The sequence below is a fragment of the Pelodiscus sinensis genome, chromosome 1, assembly GCF_049634645.1.
Source record: "Pelodiscus sinensis isolate JC-2024 chromosome 1, ASM4963464v1, whole genome shotgun sequence".
NCBI classification, from domain to species: domain Eukaryota; kingdom Metazoa; phylum Chordata; order Testudines; family Trionychidae; genus Pelodiscus; species Pelodiscus sinensis.
Window position 1 is genome coordinate 327,534,867 of NC_134711.1, and position 20,321 is coordinate 327,555,187.

The following is a 20,321-nucleotide window of genomic DNA, read 5'->3' on the forward strand; positions in this document are numbered from 1 at the left end:
CTTGTGAGCGAACAAAAGTCTGTGTAGCTCCTCGGTCCCTGGGTTAACAGCTGATTGGTTCTCCTTAGGTTCTGTTCTGTAATCAGATTGGCATCAGGATCAGGATACTAAAGATTCCTCCCCTTGGCTCTCAGTCTCTAATACTGTGGATTTCACACGTTCTCCATTTGTGGAGCACTCATACATTCTGAATGGCACATATTCTTCAGCCGCAGAAAGCATTTGTTGAAAATGGATTTCAAAGTCAAATGCATGAGGACATTCATTTCCCATGTGAAAGTAATCTACAGTTCTCTATCTCCTGTATGCACAAAAGCCATATCCCAAGGAAAAAGCACTGAATAGACATGGAGCACAGTTCTTGGGATACTGGCTGTGCTGGGTTAACTATCAGTATGCTGGTATTATAGCTACATTGGATGAAACAAGCAGGAAGGGAAGCAGCAGCTGAAGAAAAACCATTTCTCAGTGAGCACTTTAGGCAGGTTGAGAGGATCAGACCGGAGCTACAAGCTGGGCAAATCCTGTTTCCACTGTCCAGCCACGTTACCCAGCTTGTTCTATCAGCCCTGGGAGTCTCTCCAGAGGTGGGGCAGCTGTTGCTGAGAAGCTCTTCAGACTGACAGGTGCAGACATGACTGGGGAAGTCTGAAGGCCCCCAGTCTGCCTGGGTCCCTGTCAGAGTATGGGGCTGGGGTCAGAGACGTGGACGGACTGTTGTTTGGAAAACCCCCTTATTCCCCATGTTACACTTTCTTCCTACAGTTCAGATTAAACAGTATTTATGTTGAAGAAGGGGGCTGGTCTCTCTTCTCACTGCTACTCACAGACTCCCAAAGGGAAGAACCACAGGAGCGGAACCCTGAGGGTGGGAAAATTATGGGATTCCGTCCCACGTGATGGAAGGTTATCGAGCCTGACATGGTACTGAGAGAAGAGAGAGGGAGCAGAGATGCCGGTAGCACTGTAACTGTGAGGGAAATCTACAGGGCAGAAATTCTAGAGTCCTTGGTGAGGAAACAAAAAATATAGCTTATTGGATCTGTTACTAGAAAACATCGCTCTCAAATCCTGTGTTTACAATGGAGACAGAGAATACAGTTTTTGAAAATGCATTTGCTGATGACATTTCCCAGAGCAAATAAATGTGATGGGGTATGGTAACTAGTCACTGATATAGTGTGGGCACATGGCACCACTTTAACCGGGTTCAAAAAAAGAACTAGATACATTCATGGAGGATAGATCTATCAATGGCTATTAGCCAGGTGGGATAGTAATAGTGTCCCTAGCTTCTCTTGGTCAGAGGCTGAGAAGAGGTGATAGAGAAGGGACCGCTTAATGATTATTTGTTCTGGTTATTCTCTGTGGGGTAACTCTCCTAAAAAATGGGAGCAATGGAGAAATCCTGATTCACGGCAGTGGGGTTTTAACACTGATCTCAGGTGGAATGTCAGATTTTGTCTGTAGTTTGAATAACCCACCATGGAGCATGGACAGATGTCTGGGAGTGTTCCCAAGCTACCCAGCACTGCCTGCTCTCCAGCCCCATCACTGAGTCACCCCGACAGCCCTGCTGAGTCTTCTGCTGCTGCACAGAACAGCTGCCAATGCAAACAGCCTGCAGCCTTCGCCCTGCACTTGGCATGTAACAGACAGTGACACCTGCCAACGTACCCAGTTCCTGCTAGAAGGGAGCCGCTGACACCGGAGGTCTTCACTGTAAAAGACGAGTCGTCAGAGAGGTTGGACAGGCAGCAGGCAGTGTGTGTTCAGCTAGGGAGTCAACTGCCTTTATGCAGCATGTGTGTACCTTCCCTTGGGGCCACTTGGCCATCAGGGAACCTCAGCTGCTTGGCTTCTTGTGCACCAGCTTTAATCATTAGATTGTTCTCATAGGGGAAGAAACTTCCTAACTGAACATAATACCATAAGAATGGCAATACTGGATGAGGCCAGTATCTTGTCTTCTGACAGTGATCAATGCCAGTTACCCCAGAGAGAATAACTAGAACAAATAATCATTAAGTGATTCCCTTCCCTGCCACCTATTCTCAGCCTCTGACAAACAGAAGCTAGGGAAAGTATTGCTCCCCATCCTGGCTAATAACAATTGATGGATCCATCCTCCATGAATGTATCTAGTTCTTTTTTGAACCCTGTTAAAGTCCTGGTCTTCACAACATCCTCTGGCAAGGAGTTCCACAGATCGACTGTGCATTGTGTAAAAAAATACTACCTTTTGTTTGTTTTAAACCTGTTATCTATTCATTTCCTGTGGTGACCCCTAGTTCTCGTGTTATGGGAACAAGGAAGTAACTTTTCCTTATGTACTTTCTCCACACCAGTCATGATTTTATAGACCTCCATCATATCCCCCCTTTTCTCTTTTCTAAACTGAAAAGTCACAAATCTAACTTGAAAAATCTCAAACTTTCAGAGTGGTGAATGACTGGAATAAACCTCTCAGCGTATGTCTACACTACCCTCCTAATTCGAACTAGGAGGGTAATGTAGGCATACCGCACTTGCAAATGAAGCCCGGGATTTGAATTTCCCGGGCTTCATTTGCATAAGTTGGGCGCCGCCATTTCTAAATCCCGGCTCGTTCGAACACGGCTACACGCGGCACGGGGTTCGAACGAGCCAGGATTTAAAAATGGCGGCGCCCGGCTTATGCAAATGAAGCCCGGGAAATTCAAATCCCGGGCTTCATTTGCAAGTGCGGTATGCCTACCTTACCCTCCTAGTTCGAATTAGGAGGGTAGTGTAGACATACCCTCAGGTAGGTTCTAGAATCCCTACCATTGGGTTTAAGGGCAGGTAAGAGCAGGTTAGGTTGGTTTAGTCTCTAGATAATGGTTAGTCCTTCTATTTGTGCAGGGGATTGGACTCTTTAACATCTCAAGTCTCTTCCAGTCCTACAGTTCTCTGAACAAGCAAGTGTCCCCAGCATCCAAGTCTTCCCAAAGTTAAGCACAGATCTCACTGATTCACTGGTAGTTTGGTCCTCCCACCTACTATCTCTAGGCCTCTACACCTGCTTTTGATCCTCTCCATCACCCGTGCTAGCACAGACTCATCAGAGATGCGCTACCAGGGCCTGTCACAACAACCACTGCCCAAAGGACCGGCTGCAGGGGTGTTGTAGAGGGTGGACAGAGCTGCACAGGTATGGGAAGGCTGGTTAAAGTGGCAGATGGGTACAATACCCAAGCATAGATTGGTGAGATGGTTTCAAATTTTCCTTACCCATAGTGCAGCCACAGACTCCACCAGGGCAAACTTCACTTGTGTTGCAAAGGAGAGGTAACTGAAAAGCCTCGAATTTCTCTTGGGGATCCAGGCAGCTGCAGCCAGACAGCTTCCTGGCAGCTGAACATTCAGAGAAAAATGATCGATTTTCTATGAAAACTCACCCAAAAAATGGGTGAAAAGGAAACATTTAATTTGGATTTTTTTTTTGCTGGGGGTACAAGGGCTGTTTTCCAGCCTAGCTCTGATTTAAAGCAGGAGCTTCTCATGTACTTATAAAACAATGCTGATCATTTCTTTTATCGTTTGTGTCTTGCTCTTGCTCTTTTGTGACTGGTTCTTTGAGCTGGGTGCCTAGTTTTGCCAAACCCTGTGCACAAAAGGATGAGACATTGCAACAGGCTAATGGGAGGCTCTTCTCCTTTTCCCTTTGGTTTCTGAGACATAGGTGTGCCACGGCTTCCATATTTAGCTGTTCTGCAACACACTTTTTGAAATAAGCCTTTTTTTTTTTTAAATGAAAGCTCAGATTTCCACACCGTGTCTTGATCTCAGAAGTAGGGGCTTTGAGGAAGACTGGGGGGAAATGGAGAACTCCCAATGAAATCATGTATAGCACCTGCAAATGAAGGCTTTAAGGGTTGGTTAGTGGACATTTCTGGTCACACAGATCTTCAGTGACAGAGATGCTGTGTATCTCTACCATGGGCTACAGAGACCCTTGAAAGGAATAGGGTTATGCCACAGACATCCAGCTATAACTATGACAGGCTCCTAGAGACACTGGTGCCTGAAACACAGCCCCGTGGGTCTCCTCTTCGTGTTCAGACGTAAGACATGCACGTATGAAAGGCCATGAACATTTTAAACAGAAAGGAGCATGACCCAATCCCAGCTCTCAATGCCTGCTGCTAGCTTTCTGTTGGGCACAAACAACCCCCTCCCCCAGATCCATTTACCCCCCAAACTGGTGATGATGGAGGGTGTGAAATCCATCTCCAGCACTAGATTGGCTCTTGCTGCGGATGAATGGATAGAGGTCAGGATCAGACCACAAGGCAGCCTGTTCTGTTTGGCCAGGCAATGTTCTCTGGATCCTTCACTGTTTGGAAGTGCGTCCTGATTCCCTCTCTTATACCGAAGAGCTACAGGAGGGGCTGAGAACCCCGTTGCCAAAGGGTGCTGTACTAACGACAGGCCTCATGACCAACTTGTGCTTGGAAAAGTCCAGGCTCTTCACCCATTGCCCAAGTTGTCCTAAAGAGGCACACAGAGCTAAAATCTCTCTAAGACACTTTGCTCTGATCCCAGTTATTGCAGTGTTCAAGGTCCTAACAACATATAATGTATTTATCAGGGTGACTCTAACACTCGTGATTGCAACCGCCCCCAGGTGGATTTGAACCTGGGACCTCTGAAGCTTAGTATAAGAGCCTCTACCCCCTGAGCTAAAAGCCTGCTGCCTCCATGCCCCTGCTGTAGAGGTCTCTTGATCTTAACTGTTGCTGTGGTCTAGGTACCACTGGAATTGCACAGTAACTGCACTAAGGCTATGTCTACACTGGCGGCTTCTTGCGCCAGCAATATGCAAATGAGGCTAAGTGTGGAATATTGCTGAGCCTCATTTGCATACCTAATGAGCTGCCATTTTTTTGCAGAAGAGGATCTTGCACCAGAAGGAGCATCTACACTGCCTCTTCTTGCGCAAGAAAAGCCCTCTTGTGCAATGCCGTTATTTCTGAAAATAATCAGCGTAGCAGCATTGCGCAAGAGGGTTTTTCTTTCGCAAGAAGGGGCAGTGTAGCTGCTCCTTCTGGTGCAAGAGCCTCCTCTGCAAAAAATGGCCGCCATTAGGTATGCAAATGAGGCTCGGCAATATTCCACGGTTAGCCTCATTTGCATATTTCTGGAGCAAGAAGCTGCCAGTGTAGACATAGCCAAGGTGTGCGGGTTACACGATTGTTCTCTAGTGTGCTGATTATAACACTGACACCCGTCTTCTTGCTCTCTGGAGCTCCCCACCACCTGGTCCTGCTGGACAGTGTAACCCCCTTTTTCCTCCCCAGGTTACTTGGGAACAGGTCACACTCATAGATGTGCCTGGGTGCCTGATGGTTTTAACATACAAGGAGATCCTGAGTACCCCAGTGGTGATGTTGTTTAGGTGGGGATTCCCTATCCACCCCTTTGCTGCAGTCCCTGGCTCATAAAGAATATACAATGGTGGTGCCTCCACCTGGCTGGCCGTGTACACACTTAATGGTGTGCCTTGGAAGCCTCCAGGAATAAAGTCATTCCAGCAATAATCTGGATCTAGCTCCAGGACAACAATTACAAATTATAAATAATATACATCTACTTGATTACATTAGAATGAACCCACTTTTACTTAATTTAAACAGGGTTTTACAGATTAACAGTGAATAATATTAATAAAGTACACAGAAACAATAGGAATTTATCTGGCTGTCACGTTATTGGATTTTGAGGGGAGCAGCCGGGTCACTGCTGTACCCATGGGGGCGTGTTCACCCCAAAAGTGGCACAAAGAGGGCCATGTGAGGTGTCAAATAGAAGTTTACTTTCTTCTGATTCTCAAAATGCTATTCATGTGATTGTATAATGTCTGTTTCTGAAGATATACGCATGTTCTTTGTATGAGTACTGAATATTTCTCTATATGTGGTTGAGTAATGGGCCAGGAATGTTTGTCTATTGACATGCTAATGAGCAAAGCTCTGGACCAATAGCCCTCTATAGGCCAAGGACACACCTCGAGAATGGTGACTCATACCAAGGGGCTACCAGCAGGGAACACAGGGATAGACCATGGGCCAGGTGACCTGCTGCAGCCAAGAAGAGACCAGGAAGGATGTATAAATATGCCATGTGGCCGACTCCATCTTGGTCTTCATATCTGCTCCTAACCCCAGATGCGGCCTCGCGGGGAATCATGAGCCGGGAAGAACTGTAGACCCATCTTGACATAGGATGTGCAACAAGGACTTTTAAGCCAGCAGCTATAACATCTCTGCTAGAGCCTGCATCGAGAACTGGGAGATTCGATGCATGTAATGTGTGATACTTTAACAACCTCACTCTCGTGCTTTTCTTTCTTGTAGTAATAAACCTTTAGATCGCAGATTCTAAAGGACTGGCTCTGCGTGGTTTGTGAGTAAGATCCAGAGAGTAAATTGGCCTGGGATCTGTGGCTGGTTTCTTGGAACCGGACAGAACTCGTTCGGGGTAGGTGGGGTTGGGTTCTAAGACCCCTCACCTGTGTATGAGGCCTGGGACCATCCGGGGCATGGATATTGCTGGGGTGTCGGAGGGGTTTTGCTCGTGAGGCTTCAGGCAGGCAGCTGAAGCACTCTGTGGGACTGGTTTGTGGCCTATTTGGGAAGGTCTCCAGTTGGGGGCTAGATAGAGCCCTGAATGTGAGCAATTTGCCCTGAGTGAATGCCCTCAGCTGTGCCCAGATCTGGCCCGGTCTATCACACTGGCATTTGCACTGCCACCATTTATCCCACCCCAGAGTGTGCCCTTCTCTGGACTCAGAGTCCCAGACGAGTGCGTGGGCACACTTGAAGATCTGCAGCTGGAGTGGAGGTTCTCTGGAGGTTGTGTGTGTGTTCATCCAAGCTGTGAAGCCAGCTGCAAACTCCCTCTGCCACTGGAGCAGGCTCCACCAAACACCAGCAGCTCTGGTTCTCTTTGGACCCAAAGTGAGTCTATATCTTGGAGGTTTGTCCCAGGAAGCACTTTCCCAAAGAGCCCAGTTACTTACAGCCTCCTCCTATGTGCTGGTTGTTGTGTAGTCCTCCTCAGCCACAGGCACAGCCAGAGTCTCTCCCCTCTAGGGCAATCAGCAGCCAGCTAGATCCAAGCACCGCAGACTTTCAGTCCCAGGCTGTAGCCACAACACAACAGCTCCTGGGCTGGATATAAGGCTCCTCCACAACAGTCTGGTTCCCCTCTCCCAAAATGGAGAGCTCCAGACTGCTGAGACCCTCTCTCAACATGCCGGGACAAGCCCTTTCTTCCTCAAGGGGTCATGGGAGTTGTAGTTTCCAGGGTTAGATTGCTGCACACAGGATCCTCTCAGAAAAAATTCAGAGGCACCTTTAGTAAGGGGACTACAACAGATTCTCAGTTCTTCCCTAGACAAGGCATGGAGTTGGGGTGACCACCCCCCACCATCCCAGAGAGCAATGCAGACACTGAATCACTCCAGCTCAGGGGAGATGCAGTGCTCTGGCATAGCACCCAGGAAGCCAACCCTCAAAAGGGATCAAAACCCCCGATAAATCCGTCTTTCTCTGTGTAAAAGTTTTACACAAGGAAAGATCATGAGGATGTTCTTCCTCAATGAAAGAGAGATATGCACACTCATTGGTCTTTCCCCCCAGGAAACAATAATTTACACTTGGCCTGATAGTAAACAAAAGTGTTTAAACAAGTACAAACGGTAAGATTTAAGTGGTTGCAAGTGTAAACAAATCAAAGAAAGTTACTACAAATGAAAAGAAAACACATAGTTAGTTCTAATTCACTACAAACTCAAAATTGATCTTTCACTCTGACTTGGGTCTCCACATCTCTGTTTCCTTTGTAGCCTAGTGTGTCAGGCTGTTCCTCAGGCCAGCCAAAGACAAAGGCCTGATAACTTCCTCTTGCTTAAATAATCTTCCCCAGGGTGGGAATCTTTTGTTCTCCATTCCCCCTTCCATGGAAAATTACCGGGCTAAAAATGGAATCCCAGTTACAGGTGGCATGGTCAAATGATTTACTAGTCCAAGGCAGGGCAAACAAGGCTGTTTACAAGTCGACAAGTTGATCGCCCAGTCACTAAGGATTCCTGGGCATCAGGAATGGCTCTCATAAGCACATTTCAAACTATACAAGGTCTCATACTTCATATTTCTAACTGTACCTACAAGAATGAGACATGCACCAAATCGGACATTCAGAGTATGTCTGGACTACATGCCTCTGGCGACAGAGGCATGTAGATTAGGGTACCCGGCATAGGAAAATGAAGCGGCGATTTAAATAATCGCCACTTCATTTAAATTAAAATGGCTGATGTGCTGAGCCGATCAGCTGTTTGTCTGCACAGCGTGCTAGTCTGGACGCTCTGCGGTCGACATCGAAGACATTTGTCGACCTCCCCGGTATGCCTTGTGGGATGAGGTTTACTGGGGAGGTCGACAAATGCCTTTGATGTCGACCACGGAGTGTCCATGCTAGCATGCTGTGCCGACAAACAGCTGATCAGCGGAGCGCGACTGCCATTTAAATTTAAATGAAGCGGCAATTATTTAAATTGCTGCTTCAGTTTCCTATTCCGGGTAGCCTAATCTACATACCTCTGTTGCCAGAGGCATGTAGTCTAGACATACCCTCAGATCCAGAAGATTGTAACATGAAAATGTTCAGGTTACATAAGATATTCTTCCAAAGCAACCCCTCCCTGTGGCCAGCACAAACCAAAGAGAGGAGGGAGTCAGGCCCTGAATCTCTGGCCCGGACTCCTGTGTGAGCGACCCTCCCTCACACACACAGCTCTGCCTTGACTCCGTGGGGAGTGGGTCCAGCGAGTGTGAGGTGTGCAGAGCCATCAACAGGGGAAAGAGGCTGCCTGAATGGGTCTCTGGCATTAATGAAGTCTCTGCCTTAACTCAGTCACAAGCACCTGTTGGAGGGTGTAAGTGAGGGGTGGGTGATAGAGACCTACCGCCCATTGGAAGTTTTGGGGCAACCCCCATAGGCCTTGTGCTTTGGGGGTCCTGTGGGGCCTGAGGAGACCCAGGAGACTAATAGCAGAGCAGACCCCCTGCACTCACTGGCAGCTGCAGGAAGCAAAGGAACCCAATCACAGCCCGTGTCTCTCCCCAGCTCCAAGCTGCACTGCCTAATAAGCCCCGTGCAGGGCCTCAGGGCTGCCATGCACAGAGCTGCTGTGGCCTTCTTACCCCCCAGTCTCAGCTGCTCCAGGCTCGGGCAGAGAAGCGCATCCCTCCCCTGGCTGCAGCAGATGACTGAGCCAGCCACAGGAAAGATGTGCTCTGCAAGCCCCAGGAGCAAGGCTGGATTAAATAAGGGACTTTATGGGCCATAGTGCTGGGCCATGGACTAAAGAGGGCACCTTAGCTCAGGATCCTGGGCTGCCTCCATAAACCTCTGTGTCCTTGGCAGCTCTTCCTGGGTGGGAATGAGGCAGTTCTGTTCACGGATCATTCCTTGACCCCTGTCTGCAGCCATGTTACCATGAGGGCTAAAGGAAGCGCTCTCCCCATGGTCCCCTCAAAGGCACCATTTTGGGAGAGCGGGGTGGGGGAGGCAGCAGCCATGCGCCCCGGAACGTGGCTTGTTTTCTTCCCATTCCCCTGACTATCAGGGCACTCAAAAAGATCTAGGACTGGAACTGAATATTATCCCTAAGATTTTTTCGTGGCCCGTGGATGTTTAATCACAGATGGGAGAATGACAAGCCAGCTGTCCTGAGAGACAGAATCAATGTCCCTTCTCCTTATTGACTGTATTGATAGGAATTCTGAGGTTGGTGCAACCGCTGATATGGTTCTTTACGGACCAGCATCCCACAGTCCCCTGGCTCTCCACAAACACAGTCACTTTTAACTGTTGCTCCTTCACTGAGCGCACTGTACTTCCTCCCCAGTGGGAGGGGACAGGCCTTCTCACATGGCTCCAGGCCTCACACCCCATTAGAACATACTTCTACAGAATGAGGGTCATATGTAACGGCTCAGGAGGGAACAGGTGTCGGTTGCTGGCTATTTTCATGGCACGGGTCATTGCTGCTGGAGCTGGGAGATGAGCTCACCCTTCACTTGAATAACACCTTGACGATCCTCGCACGCAGGTGTTTGCTTTTCACGCTGTACACGATCGGGTTCATCAGAGGCGGGACCAGCAGGGAGATGTAGCCCAGGAGAATCTGAAGCAAGAGGGAAGAGCTATTCCCGAATCTATGAACGACAGACAAGCCAATATCTGGTATGTAGAAGAGAAGCACGGCGCAGAGGTGGGAGACGCAGGTCTTCAGGGCCTTCAGGCACTCCGTGGAAGATGCTACACTCAGCACAGTTTTGAGGATCATAACGTAGGAAAGAAAGATGAACAAAGAGTCTAAGCCCACTGCAAAAAGTTTGATAGCAAAACCATAGATGCTGTTGACGGTGATGTCCGCACAGGCCATCTTCATGACCTCCTGGTGCAGGCAGTAGGAGTGGGAGAGGACATTGGATCGGCAGTATTGGAATCGTTTCAAGAGAAATGGGAGAGGGAATATTAGGGCCACGGATCTTATCACAAACACCAGTCCCATCTTGGTTATTGTTGGCAGGGTTAAGATGGACGTGTACCTCAGTGGGATACAAATAGCGATGAAGCGGTCAAAGGCCATCAACAAGAGCACGGAGGACTCAATGTATGAAAACGAGTGGATGAAGAACATCTGGGCAAAACAGGCATCCAGGCTGATCTCCCTCCAATTAAACAAGAATATGCTCAGGATTGTCGGTATGGTGGCTATCGATAAGCCAAGGTCTGTGAGTGCCAACATGGAGAGGAAAATGTACATAGGCTCATGGAGGCTTAGATCTGTTTTTATAATGAATAGAATGACTGAATTGCCTACTATTGAAACAACATACATTAAGCAGAAAAAGACAGCAATCCAGAGATGGACGTCGTCCAACCCAGGTATCCCGGTGAGAAGGAACACGGCTGAGTTGAGTCTTGTGTCATTAACCACTGTCATCATGTTCTGAGGTCATCCAAGGAGTGTGCAGCTTTCCTTTCTGAAAAAAGAACACAAGACAAGATGATATGTAGCAAGACATCTCTCTGCTCTCAAGACACATCGCCAGTGTCCCAAGCGCTCAAGGGACATGGCCAGAAATATAGTCTTGTTTTTACAGCATTCATGGGAAGGAAGATTGGCGCTGCTAGACTGGATCAGACATGGAGCCCATCTATCGCAGTGCCCGGTGGCCATTTCCAGATGCGGCAGAGGAAGGTGGAAGGAGCCTTACAATAGCCATGGGTTAACCTGCTCCCAGAGAAAATTTCCCCTTTCACCCACTAAGTAGACATATTTAGCTGTGTAAATCAGGACAGTGCAGAGAACTTCTAATACTTTAAATAACAAAACTCACTGCTGGAATGAGATTTCTTGGTAGCCCACATAAACATCTAGTCCCTCTGAATCCTGCTGAGTGCTTTCCCTCATTTACATCTTGTGGCTGGGAGTTCCACAGACTACTGAAAAACACTGTGAATTTGGCAATTGGGACTTTCCGATAGGCACCCTTTCTGACTCTCCGTGGCTGAGTGTTCTCCATGGTATCAGGACGTGTGTTTAAATGCATGGCAAGTGCATGGTGAAAGCAGTCATTGTGTTTATTAGTACAGCATGTAAACATATTTCATTGTCTGATGGTGTACAATATTATTTGCTCCACTACTGACAGTCCAAATTATGCCACTGCTTCTTACTAGAAAAATGGATATTCTCAGTTCCAGGTTCTGAATTCAATTACATTGATGTAAACTGCATCACTCTATATTTACATATACAAATTCACTCAGAACTGACATACTGAGTCAGACCAAACGTCCATCAAGCCCGGTATCCTAACTTCTGAAAAGGGCCAATGCCAGGTGCCACAGAGGGACTGAACAGAACAGGGAATCATCAAGTGATTTTTCCTCTATCTCCCATTCCCAGCTTCTGACAAACAGAGGCAAGGGACACCACTCCTACCCATCCTGAAAAATAAGCATTGTTGGACCTATACATGAATTTATCTAGTTATTTTTTTGGACCTATTAAAGCCCTGGTCTTCATAACATCCTCTGGCAATGAGTTCCGCAGGTTGACTTTGCGCTGTGTGAAGAAATACTTTCTTTTGTTTGTTTTAAACCCGCTATCTATTAATTTCATTGGGTGACCCCTAGTTCTTATGTTATGGGAACAAGTAAATAACTTTTCCTTATTCACTTTCTACACACCAGTCATGATTTTATAGACCTCTATCATATTCTCCATTTGTCTCCTTTTTCTAAGTTGAAAAGTCTCAGTCTTTTTAATCTCTCTTCATAAGGCTGCCATTCAAAATCCCTAATCATTTATGTTGCTCTTTTCTGGAATTTTTTCAATGCCAAGATATCTGACGTGACACATCTATACACTGTATTCAGGATGTGGGCATAACAGGAATTTATAGAGAGGCAATCAGATTTTCTCTGTCTTATTCTCTATCCCTTTTTAAATGATTCCCAACATTCCATTTGCTTTTTTTGACTGCCGCTGCACACTATTCGGATGTTTCAGAGAACTACCCACCATGACTCCAGGATCTCTCTCTTGAGTGGTAACAGATGAATTTAGTTGCCAATATTTTGTATGTATATTTGGGCTTATGTTTTGCCATGTTCATTACTTTGCATTTATCAACATTAAAATCCATTTGCCATTTTGTTGCCCAGTCACCCAGTTTGGGTAGGTCTTTTTGAAGCTCTTCACAGTTTTCCTTTCTGTGACAGATCTGGCATGCTGTCCCAGTCTGCGGTGACATGGGGACATCCCCGGGTTATAGTCTGGACTGTTGATAAGCTGAGTCCCTCAGATCCCCACACAGTGCTTTGCTGAAAGATCCACCACTCCAGGTTTGCTCCACATAACTTGCAGGATGTAAATCACTCTCAGCTGTATTCTACAAGAGCTATGGCCAGCCCGCCATGAATTACTCTGCAGGGCAGCACTAGCAAACTCCCCTTGCCACAATTTTCCATGAAATATGCATCTTTTACTACCCTTACCAGCTGACAGCTTCTGAACAGCACAAAGTCATAGACAATCCATCTATAGTACATACAGAATGGGAAGCGACTGTCTAGGGAGGAGTACTGCAGAGAGGAATCTAGGGGTCATAGTGGACCACAAGCTCAATATGAGCTAACACTGACACTGTTGGCAAACATGATTCTGGGCTGCATTACCAGGAGTGTTGTGAGCAAGACACGAGAAGTCATTCCTCCGCTCTACTCTGCGCTGACTAGGCCTCAGTTGGAGTATTCTGTCCAGGTCTGGGCACCACATTTCAAGAAAGATGTGGAGAAATTGGAGAAGGTTCAGAGAAGAGTTACAAAAATGATTAAAGATCTAGAGAACATGAGCTCTGAGGGAAGACAGAAAAAACTGGGCTTGCTTAGTTTGGAAAAGAGAAGACTGAGAGGGGACATGATAGCAGCTTTCAAGTAACTACAAGAATATTACAAGGAGGAGGAAGAAAAATTGTTCTCCTTGGCCTCTGAGGATAGGACAAGAAGCAATGGGCTTAAACTGCAGCAAGGGAGGTTTAGGTTGGACATTAGGAAGAACTTGCTAACTGTCAAGGTGGTTAAACACTGGAATAAATTGCCTACGGAGGTTGTGGAATCTCCATCTCTGGAGATATTTAGGAGCAGGCTAGATCGACATCTATCAGGGATGATTCAGAACGTGTTTAGTCCTGCCATGGGGATAGGGGACTGGACTTGATGATCTCTCATGGTCCCTTCCAGTTCTAGTGTTCTATCATACCATGATTCCTTGGTCTTAGCTATCAGTTTAGTATCCTCTGCAAATTTTGCCACCCTACCGTTTACCCCTTTCTCCAGCTTAGGAGACAGTATCATACAACTGTTCCCTGAACAAAGATTTAGCTATCACAGACAGTAGGTGGCATACTTTTGTCAATTTCAAAATCTAAAACCGTTAAGTGCTAAAGTTACCCCTGCTTCTTCCTCTAGTGAGTCTACAAACTCTGCCACTCCCTGTATATCATGAAAGTTTGCTTTGTAATGTTTTTGACAATTTTTTTTTCTGTAACATTTATGTATCTGTACTTTAGCGTTCAGGTACCAACCCATTGTTACCCGTCCAATGGGTTTTCACAGATGATTTTCCAATTAAAATGGGAGTTTAAAATGTAGTGTCTGTCACCTGGATATCCTCAGAACTGGAGAAGATTGCAGCGTTTGCCATGTTATTCGATCACTTGTCAGCAAACAAATAGTCTGGTAACTTCTCTGTTGCTTGCTTAGTAGCTGACTGGGTCTCCTCGGAGTCTGTCCTGTTAGCCTGTTGCCTGTACCCAGAGAGGTAACAGGCATTAGGACCAATATACTGAATATTTGTTCTCCAAGCTCTCACTCTCTAGCACATAGTGACCTCATTACTTCTAACTCTGCCATGGTGAGGGTTTTCAACAAAGGGGTTTCAAAGCAAATATCTGATTATTCATGAAAATGGAACTCCATGTAATACTGGAAAGTAACCTATTGGTCTTGCTCTCTTCCTCTCTGACTCTCTCTGTCCTGTATTCATAAAATATGTAGCAAGGGGAAGCAACAGCTCAAGAAATGCCGTCACTCATTGAGCACCTTAGGGAGGCTGAAAGATCACACCGGAGCTACAAGCTGAGAAGAGCCTGTTTCCACGCTCCAGCCACATAACACAGCTTGTTCGGCCAGTGCTGGGAATATGTCCATAGGTGGGGCAGCTGCTGGGCACACCGCTGGGGAAGTCTGAAAGTCCCCAGCCTGCCTGGGTCCCTGTCAGAGTGGGAGGTTCTAGGGTCAGAGACGTGGACAGACTGTTGTTTGAAAACCCTCCTGTTCCCCCATATTACGTGTATTCTCGTATCTTTTTTGAGATGAGGGGACCACATCTGCATGCAGTGTTCGAGATGTGGGTGTCACATGGATTTCTATGGAGGCAATATGTTATCTCTTCCTCTCTATCCCTTTTTTAATGCTTCTCGGCATTCTGTTTGCTTTTTCTTGGCTACCACTGATGAGTGGATGCTTTCAGACAACTATCCAACCTTTCTCTTGAGTGGGAAGAGCTAATTTGGTTTCCATCATTTCACAGGCATTATTGGGACTATGTTTTCTATGAGCTTTACTTTGCATTTCTCAACACTGAATTTCATCTCCCATTTTGTGGTCCAGTCATGTAGCTCTGCAAGACACTTTTGAATCTCTTTGCAATCTGCTTTCGATTTAATTCTCTTGACTAGATTTGTGTCATCTGCACATTTTGCCACCTCGCTGCTTGCCCCTTACTGCAGATAATTTGTGAATGTATTGAATAGGAATGGGCCCAATACGGACCCTGGCGTGATAACACTAATTACCTCCCCCCATGCTGAGAAGTGACCATTTATTCCTACCTGTTGTTTCCTGTCTTTTAACCAGTTATGGATCCATGAGAGGACCTTCCCTCTAATTCCATGATATGATATGAGACCAGAGCACATGCGCCTCTAGAAATGGGACCCATTAAAACATCCTGACACAGCATTGGGATTATAACACTCCAAGACCGATGTGAAAGTCACATTTCTGCATAGAATAGACTACAGTTGAACATGAGCAGATGGAGGGAAGGGTTCCAAGCTCCCTAGGCATGCCTGCCCTCCAGCCCCATCACTGAGTCACCCCAGCAGCCCAGCTGAGTCCTCTACCGCTGCACAGAATATCTGCCAGTGCAAACAGCCTGCAACCTTCGCCCTGCACTTGGCATGTTACAGACAGTGAAACCTGCCCACGTACCCAGTTCCTGCTAGAAGGGAGCCGCTGGCACCAGAGGTCTTCACCCTAAAGCACAAGGGGTCATCGGAGAGGTTGCAGGGGCAGCAGGCAGTGTGTGTTCAGATAGGAAGGCAACTGCCTTTATGCAGCATGTTTGTACCTTCCCTCGGGGCCACTTGGCCCTCAGGGAACCTCAGCTGTTTGGCTTCGTGTGCACCAGCTTTAACCCCCATGACAGCCAATGGCAAAGGACAGGAGACCAAATCCCAGAGGATGGGGGGGTGATATTAAACAACTGGCCTGCAGCTCTAGCCCTGCTGCAGGCTCCATTCCTGGAATCCGGACTTACGGGTCTGATTAGTCACGTTGCCCCCTTGGTTAATGATGGAGCTGTCACAGCTGTAATACAGCTAACATTGAATTCAATAGACTATTAATACTAGGAATATGGGACAGTATTTCTCCTGGGCTGCCGCTTACCCTTCACTAGATCCAGTGATCCCAAGAGTTAGGCACAGATCTGAGTGGCCCTCCCTGGCAGCTCATCCACCCACCCACAGCCTCTGGGCCACCAGAGCTGGTCTAGGACCCTCTCCAGCTCCTGGCTAGAACAGGCTGGTCAGTGATGTGCTACCAGGGCCTGTCACAGTTGCCACTGACACCAGGTTCTACTGAAGGGTCGTTGTACAGAATGCAGGGGGCTGCCCAGTGACGGGAAGGCTCATTGGAGTGGCTGATGGGCACAAGCTCCCAGCCATACCCAGAGTGCAGCCACCGACGCTATCAGTGCCCCCTGAATGTATGGTTACCCCATCCCCTTCCAGGCCCCCAACTACCAGATATCCAAAAACATCAAGCGGAAGGAGTATTTTTCCAATGTCCTCTAGGTCGTTGTGGACCACTTCAGCCACTTCAGGGATATTAATGCAGGGAAGGCGGATGATGCCTGCATCTCCTGCAACTTCAGCCTCTACTACAAGCTGCACTTTTTTGCACTTTTTTCCACATCAGGGTTGGGGACGTGGACATACCCATATGCATTGTGGGGGACACAGCCTACCCTCTGCTCCCCTGGCTTATGAGGGCAACACTGGACCAAAGCAAGGAACATTTCAATGGCAGGCTCCGCAGGGTCCGCATCATGGTGGAGGGCGCCTTTGACCATTTGAAAGGAAGGTTCCGCTGTCTCCTTACTCTTCTGGACTTCGGCGACCTCGATGCTCCACAAGTGGTGGCAGCCTGCTGTGTCCTGCACAACTTTTGCAAGAACTAGGGGGAGATAATCCTGCCAGGGTGAGGGGCAGAGGCGGAAAGGCTCACCAGGCTTTTTGAGCAGCTGCACACAGTTGCTATCAACCAGGACTATCAGAGGTCTGTGCACATCCGGGGGGCCTGAGGGAGAGTTTCAGACAAGGACACCTGTGAGACTCTCTTCTGGGCCTTCCCACAGGGGACTTCTGCAGTGCCATTTCCTCCCCCACCCTTCCCTTCCCTTCCCTTCCCTTCCCTTCCCTTCCCTTCCCTTCCCTTCCCTTCCCTTCCCTTCCCTTCCCTTCTCCTGCCCTCCCTCCCTCTGTTCCTCCCCTCACCCTCCCTTCCCCTGCAGATACCATAAAGTAGACTTTCTGGTTTGAAACAATGAATTCTCTTTTTTTATTTGGGGTAAATAAAACTGGGGAGGGGCTGGGGAAAGAACCTGGTATGGGGGAGGAGGGAGGGAGAAGGGGGAGGGGTGGCTCAGAGATGGGGCTGTGGCCTGCCTCGGGTGGTCCCACTGCCTCTTGTGTGGGGCCCTCAGCAGCCACGGGGGGGTGGGCTTGTGGAAAAGCTGGAGGGGCAAGAGCAGGAGCAGGTGCAGGGGACGCCTGCTGGATCACTCAGTGGAAGGGACCCACATCCTGGGGACAAGCAAGCATGGGAAGGTGCTGGTCAGGCCAGGAGGCTGCAGGCAGGAGGAGGGCAATGGGGCGGCTCAGCTTCTGGGATACCCTCCACTTCCTCCTCCTCCCAGTAGGCTCCCCTAGAAGAGACAAAGAGCTCACTGCCTCGCTGCACTATAAAAAAAAGCTAGATCAATTCATGGAGTTTGGGTCCATCAATGGCTATTAGCCAGGATGGGTAGGCCCTCTGGGGTACCTGGCATTGGCCAAAGTAGATGGATTGTGAGAGAGATGTAATCTTCTGGCTTCAGGAGTGGGGAAGGAGAAAATAAGAAGATTTAGGGCCTGTAGCACTGGGTCCTGGACTAAAGAGGGCAGCTTAGTTCAGCACCCTGGGCTGCAGGCCCTCAAGCCTCTGTTCTGGGCAGCCCATCCTGGGGGGGCGGGAAGGAGATGGCTCTGTGCACTGTTGGCTCCTTTGCAGAATGAATGTGGTTGTGTGCACCAATATGGATGGACTGTGTCACACCACCCCTCCATATTGCTGCACATAACATTATTCTGCACATGGAGATAAAGATTAGAGGAAACACTGTACCCGGGCTGCTGCTATTCCCCCAGACCATGTCATCTGGGGGATGGAGTTTGGGGGAAAAGATGGGGAGGAGGTGGAGCAGGGGCAGGAAGAGGAGAGATGGGGGTGGAAACTTGGCCTTGTGGGGAGGATTGTCCTGGGCCCTACATCCCACTGAGGATGGCCTGATGAGAGTACCCATTGAATATCCCCCATCCATAGCTGAGGGGGGAGGCTATTGGAACATGCCTCCCCCCAGAGCGCCCAGGAAATCCAGGACTGTGACTGAACAGCATCCCAATATTTTTTTTTATGGCCCATCAATGTTTGGAAAGAGACAGGACAGAGGAAGGACAGGTACCTTGGGAAACAGCATCAATATCCCTTCCCTTTATTGACAGTGTCGACAGAAATTATGAGATCGGTGAAGCCACCAATCTGGCTCTTTTCGGCCAGCAGCCCACAGTCCTCTGATTCTCCACAAACACGGTCACTTTTAACTGTTGCTCATTCGCTGCGTGCACTGTACTTCCTCCCCAGTGGGAGGGAACAGGCCTTCTCACGTGGTTCCAGGCCTCACACTCCAGTAGAACCCCCAGCTACACAGTGGAGATCCTAGTTCATATGTAAGGGCCCAGGAGGGAACAGGCGTCCATGGCAGGCTATTTTCATTGCACATGTGAATACTGCTGGAGCTGGCAATGAACTCATCATTCACTTGAATAATACCCTACTGATCTTCGCACGCAGGTGTTTGCTTTTTACGCTGTACACAATCGGGTTCATCAGGGGTGGGAGCAACAGGAAGATGTAGCTCAGGAAAATCTGAGGCAAGAGTGAAGAGCTATTCCCGAATCTGTGTAGAATGGACAAGCCAATATCTGGTATGTAGAAGAGAAGCACTGCGCAGAGGTGGGAAACACAGGTATTCAGGGCCTTCAGGCATTCTGTGGAGGATGTGACACTCAGCACAGTTTTGAAGATCATCACGTATGAAAGGAAGATGAACAAAGAGTCGAACCCCACTGTTAAGACTTTAACACACAAGCCATAGATGATGTTGACTGTGATGTCCGAACAAGCTAGCTTCATGACCTCTGCATGTGCACAGTAGGAGTAGAAGAGGATGTTCCTTTGACAGTATTGGAATCGTTTCAGGAGAAAGGGGAGAGGGAATATAAGGGCCACAGATCTTAGCATAACCGCCAGGGCCATCTTGGTTATTGTTGGCAGGGTTAAGATCGAAGTGTACCTCAGCGGGTTACAGATGGCAATGAAGCGGTCAAAGGCCATCAACAGGAGCACGGAAGACTCAACGTTTGAAAGTGAGTGGATGAAGAACAGCTGGGCAAAACAGGCATCCAAGCTGATCTCCCTGAAGTTAAACAAGAATGTGCTCAGGATTGTCGGCATGGTGGTTATGAGTAAGCCAAGGTCTGTGAGGGCCAACATGGAAAGGAAAATGTACATGGGCTCATGGAGACTTGTGTCTGTTTTTATAATGAACAGAATGACTGAATTGCCTACTATTGAAATAGCATACATGAAGCAGAAAAGAATAGCGATCCAGAGACAGATATCTTCCATCCCAGGTATCCGGGAGAGAAGGAACATAACATGTGTGAATTTGGTGTCATTAACAGCTGACATGATGTTCTGAGCTCGTCCGAGAAGTGTGCAGCTCTCCTTTCTGAAAGGAGAAAGAACACGAGATGAGATGATTTGTAGCAAGACATCTTTCTGCTCTCAAGGCACGTCACCAGTGACCCAGGAGCTAAAGGGAGATCACCAGAAATATAGTCTTGGTTTTACAGCATTGATAGGAAAAAAGATTTGCACCACCAGACTGGATCATACCTGGAGTCCATCTATCCCAGTACCCAGTGGTCATTCCCAGACGCAGCAGAGGGAGGTAGAAGAAGCCCCATAATAACCAGGAGTTAGCCCGCTACGACAGAAAATTCCTCCTTTCACTCACTGTCAAGGCTGTTCCGCACTCTGGCTTG

The 20,321-nt window shown here is 48.0% G+C and overlaps 2 protein-coding genes across 2 annotated transcripts; both read right to left on the bottom strand.

The window, feature by feature from the left end:
- Positions 1 to 10,105: 10,105 nt before the first annotated feature.
- Positions 10,106 to 11,044, bottom strand: LOC102446469 (olfactory receptor 51G2-like). Its single transcript, XM_006132567.3, has one exon. It carries the CDS (start codon positions 11,042 to 11,044, stop codon positions 10,106 to 10,108), a length of 939 nt encoding a protein of 312 aa, XP_006132629.3.
- Positions 11,045 to 19,029: 7,985 nt separating this feature from the next.
- Positions 19,030 to 19,965, bottom strand: LOC102446713 (olfactory receptor 51G2-like). The gene has a single exon (XM_006132568.2). The coding sequence runs from the start codon at positions 19,963 to 19,965 to the stop codon at positions 19,030 to 19,032; it is 936 nt and encodes a 311-aa protein (XP_006132630.2).
- Positions 19,966 to 20,321: the final 356 nt, after the last annotated feature.